At 40.3% G+C, this 18,493-nt stretch overlaps 1 protein-coding gene across 1 annotated transcript in view; it reads left to right on the top strand.

Moving 5' to 3' along the window:
* The first annotated feature begins 5,196 nt into the window (after window positions 1–5,196).
* mcm10 (minichromosome maintenance 10 replication initiation factor) overlaps window positions 5,197–18,493 on the top strand; it is a 53,650-nt gene continuing 40,353 nt past the window's right edge. The window contains exons 1-7 of the mRNA XM_060843085.1: window positions 5,197–5,257; window positions 5,734–5,784; window positions 6,116–6,430; window positions 9,353–9,478; window positions 10,249–10,389; window positions 13,035–13,227; window positions 15,755–15,914. Coding sequence (XP_060699068.1) covers window positions 5,778–5,784; window positions 6,116–6,430; window positions 9,353–9,478; window positions 10,249–10,389; window positions 13,035–13,227; window positions 15,755–15,914 — 942 coding nt within the window. The 5' untranslated portion in view covers window positions 5,197–5,257; window positions 5,734–5,777. The remainder of the gene's footprint in view (window positions 5,258–5,733; window positions 5,785–6,115; window positions 6,431–9,352; window positions 9,479–10,248; window positions 10,390–13,034; window positions 13,228–15,754; window positions 15,915–18,493) is intronic.

Raw genomic sequence — 18,493 nt, 5'->3', positions numbered from 1 at the left:
CTACATTTACCCTGCCACACCCCTGAAGAATCCTCTGTTTCCATGAGATTCCTGGTGAGAAGAATCCCAAACCCTGTTTAGCCTTTGCTCATAAGAATATCCTTCCACATATAAACCTTGGAACTGCCTCCAGTGAAATATCTTTCCTTTAACAAAGGAACCACAACTGTTCACAGTACCCCAAAAGTCATCTCATTGATGATGTTGTACAGTTGCAATCAGACTTTGTAAATCTTATCTCCAACTCCATTGAAATAAGGGTAAACATTCGATTAGCCCTCCTGATAACCTGCTGCATTCTTCATAACATTGTTATCAGTATCTGTGCATTCTTGCTATCAACATTATTATAGGTGAAGGTTGGTCCTGTGAGCCAGGTTCATTTCAAGCTCTCTACATGACAAACTGTTCGCATTGATTTGGCTGTGCAGGATTTGGTGATTGTGCCATGAAACCCCGATTATCCGTGAACTCTTGTGGAAAGTCAGAACCCACTAAAACTCAGTGGGTTGTTCTTTTCCATTATGTGGATTCTTGGGCCAGATGTACAGATATACGTTACCCATCTAATGGCTGACAGCATCAACTATTATCTGACTTTTAGCAGAGGTACAAGTTCAGGAGTTCAGCAGGAATCTATTTGGTAACGTTTCCCCAGTGTTTCACTTTTAAGTTTGAAAAGCCATTGATCTGGGCTGCACAAACAGAAGAGAAAGGATCAAGCAAAAGTGAAAAGCTCATTTTAAAATTTATATTCATTCATGGGATGAAGTGTCGCTGGCTTGGCCAATATTTTATTGCCCAAAGGGCAATTAAGAGTCAACCACATTGCTGTAGGTCTCCAGTCATATGTAGAGTAGATCAGGTAAGGATGGCAGTTTCCTTCCTTAAAACACATCAATGAACTAGATTTTTTTTTACTGACGATTGACAGTGGCCATCATCAGGTGAAAGTGAGGACTGCAGATACTGGTGATCAGAGTCAAGATTAGAGTGGTGCTGGAAAAGCACAGCAGGTCAGGAAGCATCCATGGAGCAGAAAAATCGACATTTCAGACAAAAGCCCTTCATCAGGAATGAGGCAGGGAGCCTCTGGGTGGAGAGACAAATGAGAGGGGTGGGGGGCTGAGGAGAAGGTAGCTAAGAGTGCAATAGATGGGTGAAGTGACACTTAATTCCAGATCTACCTTGGCAGGATTTGAGCCCATATCCTCAGGATGTTATCTGGGTTTCTGGATTACAAGTCCAACAATGATACCAGTAGGCCGTTGCCTCCCGAAAGTGCTCACTAAGAGGACAACACAAAGCCAGCTACTTTGGCCCAACTAGTCCATGCTGGTTGGTTCATCCATTCTAGCTTCCTCTGGTCTTTCTTCACAAACTCCATAAACATTCATTCTCCATTCCCTTCTCCTTCATACTTATCTAATTCTATACTATTCACTTCAACTAACTGGCCATGCTAAATTGCCCGTAGTGTTAGGTGCAGGGGTAAATGTAGGAGAATGGGTTTGGGTGGGTGCGCTTTGGCGGGTCAGTGTGGACTTGTTGGGCCAAAGGGCCTGTTTCCACACTGTAAGTAATCTAATCTAAACTACTGCTGGTGGAAGTTAGTTTCACCTTCTCACTACTCTGAGTAAAGGTTTTGCTTCTAGGTTCCCTTTTTGATTTCATTTATTGACCTCCAGGTTTTTTCCCCAAAAGGTAAAACAGATTCTTCACATCTGTTTATGAATGCATAAAGACCTCCAGTGAATCACACTTGAGTTCTCAAGAAAAATGTGAGGCAGCCTGTTCATCCACTTCCCACCTTCACGTTTGTCCTCCTCCACTGTTTGCATATATTTACGAATAGTATTGAAATCCCAGAATCCAGGGTTCCAAAGAGTAGTAATTGGTCTTGGTCCTTTAACTGTTTCTCTCTCTACAGATGCTTCCTGCGGAGTTTCTCCAGCATTTGTGGTGCTTTGCTTTCCCCTATAAGTAAACCTTGGTGCTTGGTTTGATATTTTTTTTCTCTATGACCTGTTATCCTGTGTCACCACTTACTGTGATTTGTGTACTTGTATTCCCAGGTCCCTGTGCCCATCAACCCCAATCAAATTCTTGTTCTCTTGGCAGTAACCAGTCTGCTTATTTTTTCTTGCCAAAATCTAACATTTTTAATTTATCGACATTGAAATTCCAATTTTCCAATTATATTCTGCAAGTTTGTTAGTATCCTGTAATTTGTTACACTCCCCCTCAAACGGGCTATCCAGTATTTCTGTCCTACACAGCATATGGTGTTATCTGCAAATTTAGAAATTTAACGAAAAAGGACTCCTTAGTACTCAGTGATCATTTAGAAAATACATGATCTGCTCCTCCTCATGTTATTATTTGTTGGAACTTCCTTTGTGCAAATTAGCTACCATGTTTCCTGACTAAACTTCAAAAGCCTCTCGGAAGGTCTTGTGGCCAGGAAAGGCATTGTCTCAATTTCAAGTCTTTTTATTCAGATGGCGATCACTTGCTACTTGTTATGTAGGTATTTGCTTATGCATCAGGGGCAAGTGCAATGCATTGTACATGCAGCCTATCCCTGTTCGATGGCTGTAACTGAAAACCGTTAACAGAGGGGTACTGCTTGTCACTGGCCACTCGGGTGTTTTCCTATCTTCCTGGTGGTGGAAATTGAATAAAGATTCGTACACCTTGTGTCTCTCACTGTGTCTCACACCTGCACACACACAACATGGGTGCTGGGGAAAATATAAGCACTACCGCAGTTAGTGTAGGGGTTTAAAAAAAAGTGTCAGAACATTTTTTTAAAAAAATATAATCTGGCAATCACCTGCACACACACACCATGGGTGCTGGGGAAAAAATAAGCACTGCTGCAGTTAGGTGGTAGTGCGGGGGTAAAGAAGAGAACCGCTAACAGGAGTGAAAGAGAGGTTGTGATAGCAAGCCTGTGATTTGATGATTCAATTTCTGTGGTCTGTGCAATGTTGTTTGTGTGACCCATTTTACATGATCTGTGTCTTCCACTTGTTATCCACTATAAAAGATCAAGTCTGGGATTTTTTACAATCCACTTTGTGATTTGGTCTCTGATCCAGTCCATATCAGTGCATGGCCCAGTGTCTGTGACCTAGAATGATCCAATTTATGATCCACTCCTTGTAATTGTCTGATAACTCATCTCTTATGACCTAATCTCTGTGATCTACTTCATGTGATTACAAACAACAGGCCATTCAGCCTGCTATGCGATTAAATCATGGCTGATAATCCAACTCAGTCCCACTTTCCCTGATCTCTTGATGTCCTTCATCTCCAGAGATAAATCAAACCTTACATCTAACCCCACCCTGGCCTCATGAACCCCCTCAGTCCAACTCTGTCCCACTCCCTGCAAGACTCTTTCACCCAACTATTCAACTCACCCTAACCCTTCAGCCACTAATCTGGAATTCTACCCATTCTTACACCCACCCTCCCACCCCTGGTACCTTGCTGAACTCTTCTTCCTCACTGCCAATCCTGACCCATGTACCCATTCTCTATATACTTATATATAGGTATAAGCTATATACCTTTAGCTTATATACTCACCCATTCACAGCACTGGCTATGCTGCTGAACATTTAAATCACAGATCACAATGTCGGAAAACTGAACATGATTTTGATAATGATCCTCTGCTGGCTTCAAGCTTCCAACACCACACTATCAACTCTGATCTCCAGCATCTACAGTCCTCACTTTCCCCAAGCATTCCTGGACAGATCTCCGCTGTTTTGCAACCGAAGTTTCCTGTCCAGGAATTTGTAGACTGGAAGTAGTCTAAAATGTATCTTTCTTTAAAAATCTGATCAAGGTCAATAATAGGAATTCTGAATTTTTAATTCATTCATGGGGTGTGGGCAGCACTGGCTGGGCCAGCATCTACTGCCCATCTCTATCTGCCCTTTGAGAAGAAGGGGGTGAACTGCATTCTTGAACTGCTACAATAGGTTGTCCCACAATGCTATCAGGGAGGGTGTAGAATTTCGACCTGATATTTCCAAATAGAGGTAGTCACTGGTTTGGAGGGGAAGTTGCAGGTGGCGGCGTTCCTGATTGGAATTTCTGGATCAATAACTCTGTTCACTCTATTTGAATGTGACCTATTCTTTATGATCCTTTCTCTCTGTTCCATTATGTAATTCTGGTATAAGCGATATAGTTTTCAATCAGTTTTCAAAGTGCAATCCACTCTAGAGGTGATCTCCTCTCTGTGACCCAATCTTCACTGGATCGAGAGCCTAGGCGATCAGATGTTAACTTTTCCTGGTGATCCAGTGTCTGGATGTTCCAATGCCCATGTGATCCACTCCCCTAGTGATCCAGTCCCTGAGTCAAACATACTCCTGGTGATCCAGTATACCAATCATTTGCTCCCTAAATGAACTGGTCACTAAGAGATTGTCACCAGACTATCCACACTCCATGTAATCAACTCCCGAAGTGAGCCACGTCCTTGGTGGCTCTTTGGTCTCCATGGGATCCATTCTTCTGACCACCATTGGGTGATGCTATCTCAAGGGTGACCCAATCCCCTGTGATCCACACTCTTTACATTCCAGCCCCCAGTTGATCTACTCTCTTGGTCATCCACACCTGGTCAATGTGATTCCTGGACAATCCACATGCCTTGGGTGATCTACCAATCAAATAACCCAGCCTTTGGACATCCTGCGTCCAGTGATCTGTTCTTGGGGTGATCCAATCCCCAGGCAATCTGTTCTCTCAGCAATCGAGTCTCCAGTTTCTGAGTAATCTGCTCCCTCAACAATCCAGTGTTCAGGTGATCTGCTGTCTTGGTGATCTAGCGCACAGGTGATCCGCTCCCTCGGCAATCCAGTCCACCGGTGATCCAGATGCAGGTGGTCTGCTTCCTCAGTGATCCAGTCCCTGGATGGTCTGCTTCCTCAGTAATCCAGTCCTTGGGTGATCCAGTCCCCAGGTGGTCCGCTTCCTCGGTGATCCAGTCCCCGTGTGGTCTGCTCCCTCGGTGATCCAGTCCCTGGGTGGTTCACTCCCTCGGTGGTCCGCTCCCTCAGTGATCCAGTCACTCGGTGATCCCGTCCCCGGGTGGTCCGCTCCCTCGGTGATCGAGTCTACCAGTGGGCGGGACCTTGGAGTGGAGCGTGATGACATCATCGGGTGACGCTGTTTAATGTTTTGGCGCCAAAGGGAAACGAGCGAAAACCGGCGGAGAGACCCTGAGGTAATTATTATAGAGTTAATATGTATATAATATATTAGGGGAGAGACAGTGAGGTAATTATTATAGAGTTAATATGTATATAATATATTAGGGGAGAGACAGTGAGGTAATTATTATAGAGTTTTTTATTCATCGGGACAGGGGTGAGAGACTGAGGTAATTGTTGAAGAGTTAATACCTATTATACACAATCACACACACCGGGACAGGGGGGGAGAGACTGACATAGACTTTCTTGTTCCAAATCGCCCTCCACTTTATGGACCCAGCACTAGAACAGAGTTACTGTGTAACTGAGCCTTGAATCCGGGTGAATCTGCAGCCTATTCCTATCCAGAACCAAGACACCTTCAAATCATTCCGCAGAGTGGAAATCCAGTAGTTTGTTAGTTAATCCACAAAATGCTCTGGGATTGTGTTTATGATTTATTCAGAGTAAGTTGTTTTCATTCTTGTTACTTGTTTTCAATTTTCAGTGTGACAGCATTTTCTGAAGTCACAGCCATAATATTGTCATAATATGGAAGGTAAGAGCATTCGAATTGATAGCATTCTAACATTGAAATGATTCTGTGCTTTTTAAAAACAAATTGCATTTCCAAAGTTTTGCTAGAAAAATATATGTTAAGGTGCAGCAAAAACAGAAATGGTTGGAGAAACTGCAGTGGTAGCAGTGGTGAGAGAAAGCAGAGATAACATTTAAAGTCCAGTGATCCTTCTTCAGAGTTTTTCCAGCAATTTCTGTTTTTCTTTCAGGTTTCCAGCATCCACGGTGCTTTGTGTTATACTTAAAGCTGGATTGGTTTTGAAATTAGAACCCAAGCTGCAACTCTTGATTTGTATGTATCTTGGTGACAGGTACTGAAGATCTGGCTCTACTGGCATCTCTTCTGGATGATAATGAGGAACAAATAACGACAATTGCAGGATGTTCTCAGGATGAACAGAATGTAGAGCAGAGATCGCTTGATAATGCTGATGAATGGGATGAGCTGTTTGATGGAGATGATGAGGACAATGGTCAGGCTATGGAAATCAGTGCTCTCTTTGGAGATGTGGAAGACATGATGGAGGAAGAAGAGGAGGAGAGTGAAGCAATTGCATTGGAGAGAACTGACCAACCATGCCTCATTTCTCATCAAAAGACAGAAAAATCAAAAGTTGAATTGGAAGGTATTTTGCAATTAATACACTACTATATTTGTTTTTCTAACTGCAGCCTATCCAAAAAAAGACAAGATTGGATTACTGCTGCTAAGGAAGGACATTTGAAAGAACAACAGGATAGGAAAATCAGGGGCCTGTGATCTATTTGATAATTTAACTAGTGCTGCATGAGCTGAAAATCAAGCAAGTTCAGTACAATAAGCTGTGACTTTTTTTCTCTGTTGGCAACAAAACACATTGATAAACTAATAATTTCCCCCATACAGGGAAATACTGTAGTATGTCACTGGGAAAGTACTCCAGTGGCTCAGTCTAATACTCTGGGGACAACGGTTCAAACCCCACCGTTACTGGTGGTGGCGTTTAAGTTCAATGAATAAAATCCTGTATTTAAAAACTACTAGTGACCATGAAACTTTTATCAATTGTTATAAAATCCCATCTGGTTCACTAATGTCCTTTAGGGATAGAAATCTGTTTTGATGATGTTAATAAAGTAGGAGTATACTTAAGAGGGAAATCAGGAGGGTAAAAAGGGGGCATGAGATAGCTTTGGCAAATAGAATTAAGGAGAATCCAAAGAGTTTTTACAAATACATTGAGGACAAAAGGGTAACTAGAGAGAGAATTGGCCCCCTCAAAGATCAGCAAGGCGGCTTTTGTGTGGAGCACAGAAAACGGGGGAGATACTAAACAAGTATTTTGCATCAGTATTTACTGTGGAAAAGGATATGGAAGATATAGATTGTAGGGAAATAGATGGTGGCATCTTGCAAAATCTCCATATTACAGAGGAGGAAGTGCTGGATGTCTTGAAACAAGTAAGGATGGATAAATCCCCAGGAACCCTAGAACTCTGTGGGAAGCTAGAGAAGTGATTGCTGGGCCTCTTGCTGAGATATTTGTATCATCGATAGTCACAGGTGAGGAGCTGGAAGACTGGAGGTTGGCTAACGTGGTGCCACTGTTTAAGAAGTGTGGTAAGGACAAGCCAGGGGAGTATAGACTAGTGAGCCTGACATTGGTGGTGGATAAGTTGTTGGAGGGAATCCTGAGGGACAGGATGTATATGTATTTGGAAAGGCAAGGACTGATTATGGATAAGCCAGGGAACTATAGACTGGTAAGCCTGACCTCAGTGGTGGGCAAGTTGTTGGAGGGAATCCTGAGGGACGGAATGTACATGTATTTGGAAAGGCAAGCACTAATTAGGGATAGTCAACACGGCTTTGGGCGTGGGAAATCCTGTCTCACAAACGATTGAGTTTGAAGAAGTAACAAAGAGGATTGATGAGTGCAGAGCGGTAGATGTGATCTATATGGACTTCAGTAAGGCGTTTGACAAGGTTCCCATGGGAGATTGGTTAGCAAGGTTAGATCTCATGGAATACAGGGAGAACTAGCCACATGGATACGGAACTGGCTCAAAGATAGAAGATGGTGGTGGAGGATTGTTTTTCAGACTGGAGGCCTGTGACCAGTAGAGTGCCACAAGGATCGGTGCTGTATCCTCTACTTTTTGTCATTTACATAAATGATTTGGATGCGAGCATAAGAGGTACAGTTAGTAAGTTTGCAGATGACACTAAAATCAGAGGTGTAGTGGACAGACAAGAGGGTTACCTCGGATTACAACAGGATCTTGACCCGATGGGCTGAGAGGTGGCAGATAGAGTTTAATTCAGATAAATGCAAGGTGCTGCATTTTGGGAAAGCAAATCTTAGCAGGACTTATACACTTAATGGTAAGGTCCTAGGGAGTGTTGCTGAACAAAGAGACCTTGGAGTGCAGGTTCATAGCTCCTTGAAAGTCGAGTCGCAGGTAGATAGGGTAGTGAAGAAGGCGTTTGGTATGCTTTCTTTTATTGGTCAGAGTATTGAGTACAGGAGTTGGGAGATCATGTTGCAGCTGTACAGGACATTTGTTAGGCCACTGTTGGAATATTGCGTGCAATTCTGGTCTCCTTCCGATCAGAAAGATGTTGTGAAACTTGGAAGGATGTTGCCAGGATTGGAGGATTTGAGCTATGGGGAGAGGCTGAACATGTTGGGGCTGTTTTCCCTGGAGTGTCAGAGGCTGAGGGGGGACCTTATAGAGGTTTACAAAATTATGAGGGGCATGGATAGGATAAATAGGCAAAGTCTTTTCCCTGGGGTCGGGAGTTCAGAACTAGAGGGCATAGGTTTAGGTGAGAGGGGAAAGATATAAAAGAAACCTACGGAGCAGCCGTTTCACACAGAGGGTGGTACGTGTATGGAATGAGCTGCCAGAGGAAGTGGTGGAGGATGGTACAATTGCAACATTTAAGATGCATTTGGATGGGTATATGAATAGGAAGGGTTCGGAGGGATATGGGCGGGGTGCTGGCAGGTGAGACTAGATTGGGTTGGGATATCTCATTGGCATGAATGGGTTGGACTGAAGGGTCTGTTTCTATGCTGTACACCTCTATGACTCTGCGATAAACAAAAATATTTAGTGTATCTGCCACATGAAATCTAGCAATATTTTGCAGTTTTATTGTCGTTTTAGATAATTGGAATATGAATTTCTATGTTTCAAAATGAGACTCCTTGTGATATTCCTGTTTATACAATGATTATTCTGAATATTGATATGCAAGACAAGTAAATCCTGTAGTATCTGCTGTAAAAGAATGAATAGCAGGAGCAAATACACTTTTTCTTGCATAATTGCAACGAAGTATTCAACATGTGTATGCATCTTGAGTAAAACTCATGAAGTTACATTTATTTTCCATCACTGATCAGAAGCTGTCATGGGAAAGTTTTCTGTTTTATGGAGATTGCTTTGCATTGAACAGACAGAAGATGAATTCATAAATACTAAACTCTTTGCAAATCAAATAAAATTTATATTTATGTCATTTGAGATGGCTCCTTAAGTATCCTTTTTATTAAACAAAGCTGAACTGGAACAGATGAAGGAACAGATGGAAAAGTTACAGAGGGAATTTGCCAAGGTTGCAGGTGGTCCAAAATCTGTCGTTCGATCTGCAAAAACCTCACCTGAAAACAAGCTGAAAACACCAGGTAATGTGCAAGTGTAAGATGGCATGCTGAGGAGCTTATTGAGTGGTCCCTGTAAAGGAAACCTGACTGAGTGAAACGGTGCAAAAGCTTTTCAGTTTCTCGATACCTCATATTACTTTATTACATCAGCAGCTGCCAAACTACTGTTTGTGGAAATTGGTATACAGCCCATAGATGCAGTTTAATTTTCCTCTGGCATCTTTGCAGATATGACTTGAAATTTATCTATTTGGAGGCGTTTTGCAGTACTTTAAATTATAAATTGGATAGATTCATGATTGGAACACTGCAATCTTCATGTGGGAGCATAAGCCTGTTAGCAAAACTTACTGCTCTGTTTTAATTCCATTTTTGCATGGCCACTTTGTTCTGTTAGGCATTTAGAAGTTTCAACTTGCACAAGTTGGTATAAAATTCATGATTAATTTACACTGTGACTTGGAGGTTGCAGGAAAATCGACATTTTTCAGAAATCAAACTTTGACCTCGTAATTTAGATAGAATTTTAATCCAAGTCGGAACCAATTCATGTAACAGCAGGGCTTATCATTGAATGTACTGACCATACCAATATAGTGGATCCTGATACTGCGCAAAAATAGAGGATGCACTTGTGCATTAAATTGACTGTGAAGTTTTCCTGCTAAGGAATGCTGGTCCAAAGGCTCTCTTAGTGGCTCTATTCCTGTTACTTTTTTCACTGTTCCAATCATAGACTTTTATTTACTCATTTTAAAGTTGTTTTATTTTAACTGTTATCATTTCAACAGGTAAAGGTGCATGTACTACTCAGAGTATAAAAGAAAGCACATCTTTTCAGGAAGCTCTGTGTATGCCCACTCCCAATCCTAAAAATGGCTTGTTGAAAACTAAGTCTCGCACCGCCCATGAACCTACAAATCCAACAGCAGGTAATTGATCCACCAATTTCTTGTTTATTGAAATTATATTTATATACAAATATGCAAAAATTGCAAGCATCAAAACACTATCTGGTCCATTAGGGCCTGCCTCATGTTGCTGTCATGTGGGAGGCAATGTGGTTAGAAAACCTCTAACTACCAGCAGCCTTGCATTTGCCAAAAACCCAAGACCTGTTTGAGATGCAGAATCTGGAAAAGCCTGTCCAACCCTCTTTGATAGGTAAACTAGTGAAGAAGATTATAGATTATATATAGATTGTGGTGCTACACTTACCTATTGTAAAGTTGATCCATCTCTTTCTCTTTTACTTTTTGTGAACGGGTTTGCTGAATAATAGCGCAGGCTGATAATACACTTCCAAGGCTCATTAATCACTGAGAAGGGAAGAACAATCTAATGTGTAGTCTCTACTCCTTGGATAAGCTTTATATCTATCCCCAAGATAGTAATGTAATTCCCAGATATTAAATTGAGATTGTGCAATAGCAACACTTGAATTCATTTGCAGTAGTGTAGTGTGTTAGCCTGAGTACAACATGCATCTTGTAACAATGGATAATGACGGTGGAGACTCCAAATGTACTTCCATTGCATTGCTGACCAGGAATCTCCAACTTTTGCCACTTGCCTTGTGTTAGAAAGATTTGCAGGATGATGCTTGACCTGTTTGTCTGTGTTATGTATGCATGGTTCTTGGCCATCAAGTTCTAAGGTGGGATTGAAACTCCGAGCTTCTGGTTCTGAGGCAGGCATATTACCCATTGCACAACAAGACCTTCCAGTTCGTTTATTTAACTCTTTATCAAATCAGCCCAAAATGTGTGCACTTCTAAACTGAATAGACCCAGCATTTTATTCTGTAAACTGCCTGTTTTAACGCACTCAGTAGCAGAAGCCTGCATATGTTTGAACAAAATCCATTGCTGACCAGACTAAAGTTATCAATTTGACATTTTCTTCATTCTTAATGGAGCACGTATTGTATACTTTACAACCCAAACTGAGGCAGGATAGCATTAAAGTAAAAATGCTGAAGAGTTGTCTAGGCAGTTGCTTTGCTCAAGCCTTAAAAAATGAAGTATTTTGGATTTTATTTTCCTCTCAAGGACAGGGTGTCTATTGATTAGATTGTTAGGGTGTGGTATGAAATGATGCCAACGGCACAGTTTCAATCTGCTACAGTAGTTCATGGAGGCCCTGCTTTTTCACCTTGTTGCAGGTTGTTACCCCTGGAGCTATACAAACGAATTGTCTGAAGATGCCTGCATCTACTTGTGTTATATGAATAATTATCTTTGAACGATGCAAGTTGTATCTTTTTTTATAGGATGCTAGGTAGTTGCTAATTTAGCTATTTCAAATTTGATATATAGTTGAAATAGTGATAGATTTTACTCTATTGTTAAAAAAATTGTCACATTGGACCACTTGGATATATTTTAAACATCTGTAAAGCAATGACGTTTTTCAGTTATTTTTGTGAAGTTAATATTTCCCTATACATTTCATCAGCTTTCCATTGAAGTCTTGACAGAATTTTCTTTTAAAGCCTGAACTGCAACTCAGGTATCCACCTCCTGTGGATTGCTGTCTCTGATTCTTATCTATGTAACTATTAGACGATGACAAACAGGGACAGCAGTTACAGGTATGCTTTGTGTGTTAATCACCAAATGGAAATCTTTGAAGTAAACGTTGGACAACTGAATCAATTTGGGCACCAATGTAAAACTGCAAGATGTCAATTATTCTCCAGATAATCTGTTTCTTATACTCCTATTTCTTAATTTAATAAAATATATTGCAATGTTAAAATTAAATTAAATGATTCTAAAATAGGTATCTGTTATATGTTACAGGACATAATGGACATTGTTATATGGAAATTATATCATTGTGTTAGTATTCTGGTGAAGTGCTATATATGTTATGTAATTTTTCATTTGTACTATTTACCAAATCGTATTTAGTAAGTAGTCTAAACAGGGTCAGCATTTCTCTATTTGGATATGATTTAGTATCATACTGATGAATGTAATAGTGAGGAATGTGGATCGGGTGAATAGCAAACATCGTTGTCCTAGGCTTGGAGAGTCCAAAATTAGAGGGCTTAAGTTTAAGGTGAGAAGGGGGTAGTGCATGTCTGCAATGAGCTGCCAGAGGAAGTTGTGGAGGCAGGTACAATTACAACATTTAAAAGGCATCTGGATGGGTACATGAATAGGAAAGGTTTAAAGGGATATAGGCCAAATGCTGGCAAATGGGACTCGGTCAGATTTAGGATGCTTGGCGCGGACAAGTCTCTGTGCTATATCTCTCTAATGCTGTATATAATGTTTAGTACTGTAGTGCACGTACATGTTCAAAGATACTCCTTTGATGAAGGTGGATAGAGAGCTTTTTAAAGGTGGAAAAGTTCTGAAACGACAGTGAGAGTGATGCATACACTGGAGAAGAGGAACCTCTACAACAAGAAATCCTAATTTGGATGGGATGCTGAACCATCTCTGTCAGTGGAAGGAGTGGTTGCCTTTGAATCTCAAGCAATACACTTCAAAAGTAATATATGTTGTGTCTATTGATTTATGATTTTAATAGCAGGAGGTTGCATTTAATGATATTCTTCTACCAGTCACAAAGATAAGAGATCCGATCCAAACACAGCCTGGAAGTAGGCAGGTACTTCAGCCGCTCAAAACCAGCAACAAATCCAATACCATGCATCAGGGATTTCCTGCAGCAGAAGAAGATTACGAAAGGCCAGGAACCTCAAAGTCCACAAATTCAGGCATAGCTGTGGATAAATTCTCTGGCTTGAGGCTGAGGTACAGTAATTGTTTCTGAATAATGTGGTTTCTTTCTAGAATGTTAAATGTCATTGCTTCTTTACTTGGGTTTTTTGCTGAAAAATTACTCCACTTCCCTCGTTATATTTGACAGTGTCCTCTGTGTCTTTTGAGGTAGCCAAACAGTATAACAAATAAACTTGAATTGTTTACGCATTTCCCAATATTTTTGTTATGTTTGTGTGCCTTTTAAAGGTAAAGTGCAGTACAATGTTGAAAATGCAAATATTTGCTTGCAAATGAAAATAATTCTTTCTTTCAATTTTATTTGTAGAGGGTAATTGATGTTTACTCCTGAATGCCTCTGAATATTAAAAATCCACATTTTGGTCTTTCAGTTGATGACTGCACTCACTAATTTAGAGAGATTTGCTCAGACATTTCTACATGCTGTGACAGATTACCCTGCAAACTTAATGAGTTAAATTCCTGTTGGTAGCATCTCATTGTTTGAGTGTGGATGACTGCATTCCTCTTTGTGATCCATAAAGAGAGTGGCATGAATGTCAGTCACCTAACAGAACATGCTATCATATTTAAGGGCAGAGTTTATTAACAGATCTCTGAAAAACAGACCATTTTCTTTTAAAGGAGATTCATATGCAAAAAGTATTACTTTCCAAAGCAGATATCCAATGTTATCAGTATTGTGGAACTTCTCTGCTGTAATTTGATAAGTTGAAAGAATCCAAATGTTGAGTTTGCATGCACGGTCAAGCAATAACTTGAGCATTAAAATATACACAGTATGAATTAAATGGAATGGATTTTAATTTTAAACAGCTTTTTAATGTCAGCCATGGAAAATTGATGTACTGGGGTAATTTCAAAGTTTGTTGACAGTACAGAACTGAGAAATGTTGTAAACTTTGAGCAATACAGTGTACGATTTCAAAAGACCATTGGCAAGTTGTTCATGTGGAAGATAGATGGCAAGTGAAGTTCAATGTGAAGAGTTGTGAAATGATACATTTTAGTAGAAAGAACTTAGAAAGTACAAAGTAAAAGAGACAACTCTGAAAGGTGTGCAGGAACAGAGAGACATGAATGTATATGTGTAAAAGTCATTAAAAGGTTGTAGGATAGCTGGCAAGAACAGTTAATAAAGCATATAGCATCCAAGACTTTATTAGTAGCGCTGATTATAAGAGTTCTGGAGAAATCCCAGCAGAGCAGATATTTGAATTCACTGAAAATATCTAATAATAAACTAGCTGAATGGCAACAATGTAACCATCGCCGATTGTTATTAAAAATCTGATTTAAGGGAGGAGATCTACCATCCTTACCTAGTTTGGCCTGCCTATATTTCAGATCCACAGCAGTGTGGTTGACTCTTAATCTCTTGAGGGTGGATGATAAATGCTGGACTAGGTAGCAGTGCTATCATTCCATGAACGAGGAATAAGATAGGAGTTAGACTTAAACTGGAGTATTGTGCACAGATCTGAGCATCACACTGGAGGAAGGGGGATGTGAATACATGAGAAAGTGCAGAGTTTCATGGGAATGGTTCCAGGGATGAGAACCATCAGTTATAGTAATAGATTGCTGAAATTGTGACAGTTTTCCTTGAAGAGCAGAAAACTAAGAGCAGATTTGACTGATGCAAAATCATGAGGACAGAGCTGGTAGGGAGAGACTGTTCCCAATCGTGAAAGAATCAAGAATGAGATGGCACAAACTTAATATAGTTTACAAAAGAAGCAAATGTGATGTGTGAGATAACTTTTTTACCCAGCATGTGATTCAGGTGTGGAGTGCTCTGCCTGGAATTGTGATGGAGGCAGCTTCATTCAATGCATTCAGAAAGGCATTAAATTATTATTTTAAGAGGAACAATGTTCATTGTTCCTGGGAACAGGTTGGCAAGCAGCAAAGAGTCGTAGTGTTCATTTGGAGAGCCAATGCAACCCAATGGACCAAATGGCCTCCTTTGCACTAGCAATTTATAATTGGCACAAAGCTGTGTCCGGTGAAAGTTTGGTAGAAAATTGGGAAGGTTGTCAGTTTGAACAGAAATTGTGGAACTAAAAGGTTAGTAATCACTGGGCGTCTGAAACAAAATCTGCTTGAACGTGAAACTACTCAGTCAGCATATTTTATTTTGAGTGATTCCCAGGGATTTTCTGTTTTATTTAGTTCCCTTTCTCAAAATTTATGTTAAAATTCTGTTGTTGGTTTAAATAATTTTTTCCAGCCTTTCACATTTTCACTAGATGGAGCACTATCCACAAGAAGAGTGAACTTGCATTTATGCTGTCCAACCTTGAAATATTCTAATATGCATCTCATTCAACAAATTGGTTTGGCACCTAGTTTGCGGGATCACTAAAGCAACCTTCAGGGCACTGGTTACAATTCAAAGTTGTTGCTGACTTTCAAGATGTCTATGTTCTGAGACATTCAAATTGGTCTCTGTCACTGTGACTTTCACTAATATACTTACTCCAGTAAATTGAACACTAACAGTGAAATAAAGTTGTAATGTTACTTCTTTCACCAGGAACCCCATTGTTTCATCGACAGAGATGGAGAGAAAGATGCATGGCCGAAAGCTGATCCGGGTCTCCCAATTGCGTTCGAAACTTGAAAAGCTGGAGGATACAGACTGGGTTACCTTTGCAGTTATCATTAAGAAGATTACATCACAGAGCTCTAACAATGTATGTATGATATCTGCAAATGGCTCAGTATTTGAAGATGTGTCTAACTTTGTGATTTGCTTCCATGTTACAACAATGGATTACATTAAGCATAATCCTTCTGCTCAATTCTTAATTATGAAGGTTATTGAGGAAGATAAAAGCTCATGGTGTATGAGGTAACTTAGTGGCAGATAAAAGATTGATAGTTAATTGAGAACATAGTATATCATAAATGGGTCACTTTCTGGTTGGAAAAATGTAATGATTGGTGTGTCACAGGAATCAGTGCTGAAGCCTCAACTTTTACAATTTGTATGAATGTTCTACAGGAAATAATTAAAGCTGTGGTTGCTAAATTTGCTGACGACACAAAGAAAGTAAATTGCGAAGAGGACATGAGGCTACAACGGGATTTAGATAGTTAAGCGAATGGACAAACATCTGGCAAATTGAGTATCATGTGAAATTGTCAATTAAGACAGACTAGATAATGACATCAAAAGTCATCTGTCCAAAATTGCTGACCACACAATAGCATAAAATTGCAGAAATGTTGATTGACTAGGTGAGGGAGCAAAACTGGCAGGTTGAGCTCAACATTAGCAAATGTGAGGTTATCGATTTGGACCAAAAAAAAATCGATTTCTAGATGGTATGAAATTAAATACAATGGATACCCAAAATGACTTGGGGGTTCAGGTGGATAGACCTTTAAAATGCTAGGAACAAGGGCAAAAAAAAATCAAGAAGATAAATAGAATGCTGGCCTTTATATCTGAAGGACTGGAATACAAGAACACAGAAGTTATGCTCCAGCCTTATAAAATCCCGGTTAAACCTACTTGGAGTACTGTAAGCAAATCTGGGCACCACATCTTAGGAAGTATTTATTGTCCTTTCCAAGGAGTATAACATAGGTTTACAAGAATGATATCTGCGCTTTCGGGGTTAATCATGGAATCCCTACAGTGTGGAAACAGACCATTTGGCCCAACGTGTCTGCACTGACCCTCCAAAGAGTAACCCACCCAAATCCATTCCCCTACCCTATTGCTCTACATTTATCCCTAACTAATGCACCTAATCTATTTATCCCTGAACACTATGTGCAATTTAGCATAGCCAATTCACCTAACTTGCACATCTTTGGATTGTGGGAGGAAACTGGAGCACCCAGGGGAAACCAATGCAGACACTTGAGAGAATGTGCCAACTCCACGCAGACAGTAGCCCAAGGCTGGAATTGAACTCTGATCCCTGGCGCTGTGAGGCAGTAGTGCTAACCACTGACCCACCATGCCACTCTTTTGAGTCAGAGCTTTGAAGAGAGATTATATAAATCAGGCCTGTTTTCTCTTGAATTTATAAGGTTAATGGGCGTTCTGATCAAAGCCTTCAGGTTGCTAACAGAAAAGATTATCTATTTCCATTGGTTGGGGATTCCAGATCTAGGGGACGTTGTTTAAGAATTATGGCCAGAGCATTGAGGAGAGATGTTAGGAAGGAATTCTACACACAAAGGGTGGGAGAGATTTGGAATTCTCTTCCACAAATGACTGTTTGCTAGATTAGTTGTTTCAGATTTAACACTAACAAGATCAGCCATGATCTCATTGAATTATGGAACTAGCTCAAGAGGTTAAGTGGCATATTCCTGTGAATATATTCCTATGTAAGAATAAAAAGAAACATTATCAAAATGGTGAGACTGTACGCCACTCAGAAGGATCTGAGTCTCCTACTGCATGTATTACAAAAGGTTTGTGTGTCAGTATAGCAAGTAATTAGAAAATAAAGAAGGGATGTTATGTGTCAGTAATATAGGGCATTGATAAAACCACATCTGGAGTAGTGTTCAGTGTGGATCTCTTTTTGGGAAAATGTAAATAAGTTGTAAGCAGCTCGGAAAAGCTTTGCTAGACTGATATGTAGAAAGAGCAAGTTTCCTTCGAGAAAAGTTGGCTAGCCTCTGTTTGTATATTTGAAACTTGGAAGAATAAGCTCCTGAGTAGGTGTGGAGAAACTGGTTATCCTTGAGATTTAGAACTAGGTTGTCACCGTCTGAAAATAGGGAGTTGCCCATTTAGAACATAGAAAATTACAGCGCAGTACAGGCCCTTTGGCCCTCGATGTTGTGCCGACCCAAGCCCACCTAACCTGCACTAGCCCACTATCCTCCATATGCCTATCCAATGCCCGTTTAAATGCCCATAAAGAGGGAGAGTCCACCACTGCTATTGGCAGGGCATTCCATGAACTCACGACTTGCTGAGTAAAGAGACAAAGATTAAACTAATTTTTTTCAGAGAGTTCCGTGCCTTTGGAACTACTCTTCAAAAGGTAGTGGAAGCAAAGTCTGAGTATTTTTATGACTGTGATAGATTCTTAATGAGCAAAGAGATGAAAAGCAATTGGGTTTAAGCAAGAATCTGATCGACCATGATCTTATTGAGTGGCAGGGAAAGCTTGGGGGGGGGCAGCAAGTGGCCTACACTTGCACCTAATCCATTTGTTGCAGGAGATTCCCAATCTAAAATGTTATAATTATCAGTTATCTGATGTTGTTAAGAACTGCTTGTTGAGCATTTTATTTGATT

This window comes from Hemiscyllium ocellatum, chromosome 23 (genome assembly GCF_020745735.1).
Source record: "Hemiscyllium ocellatum isolate sHemOce1 chromosome 23, sHemOce1.pat.X.cur, whole genome shotgun sequence".
NCBI lineage: Eukaryota > Metazoa > Chordata > Chondrichthyes > Orectolobiformes > Hemiscylliidae > Hemiscyllium > Hemiscyllium ocellatum.
Note: the sequence above shows the minus strand (reverse complement) of the source record. Positions and strands in the feature narration are given on the sequence as shown.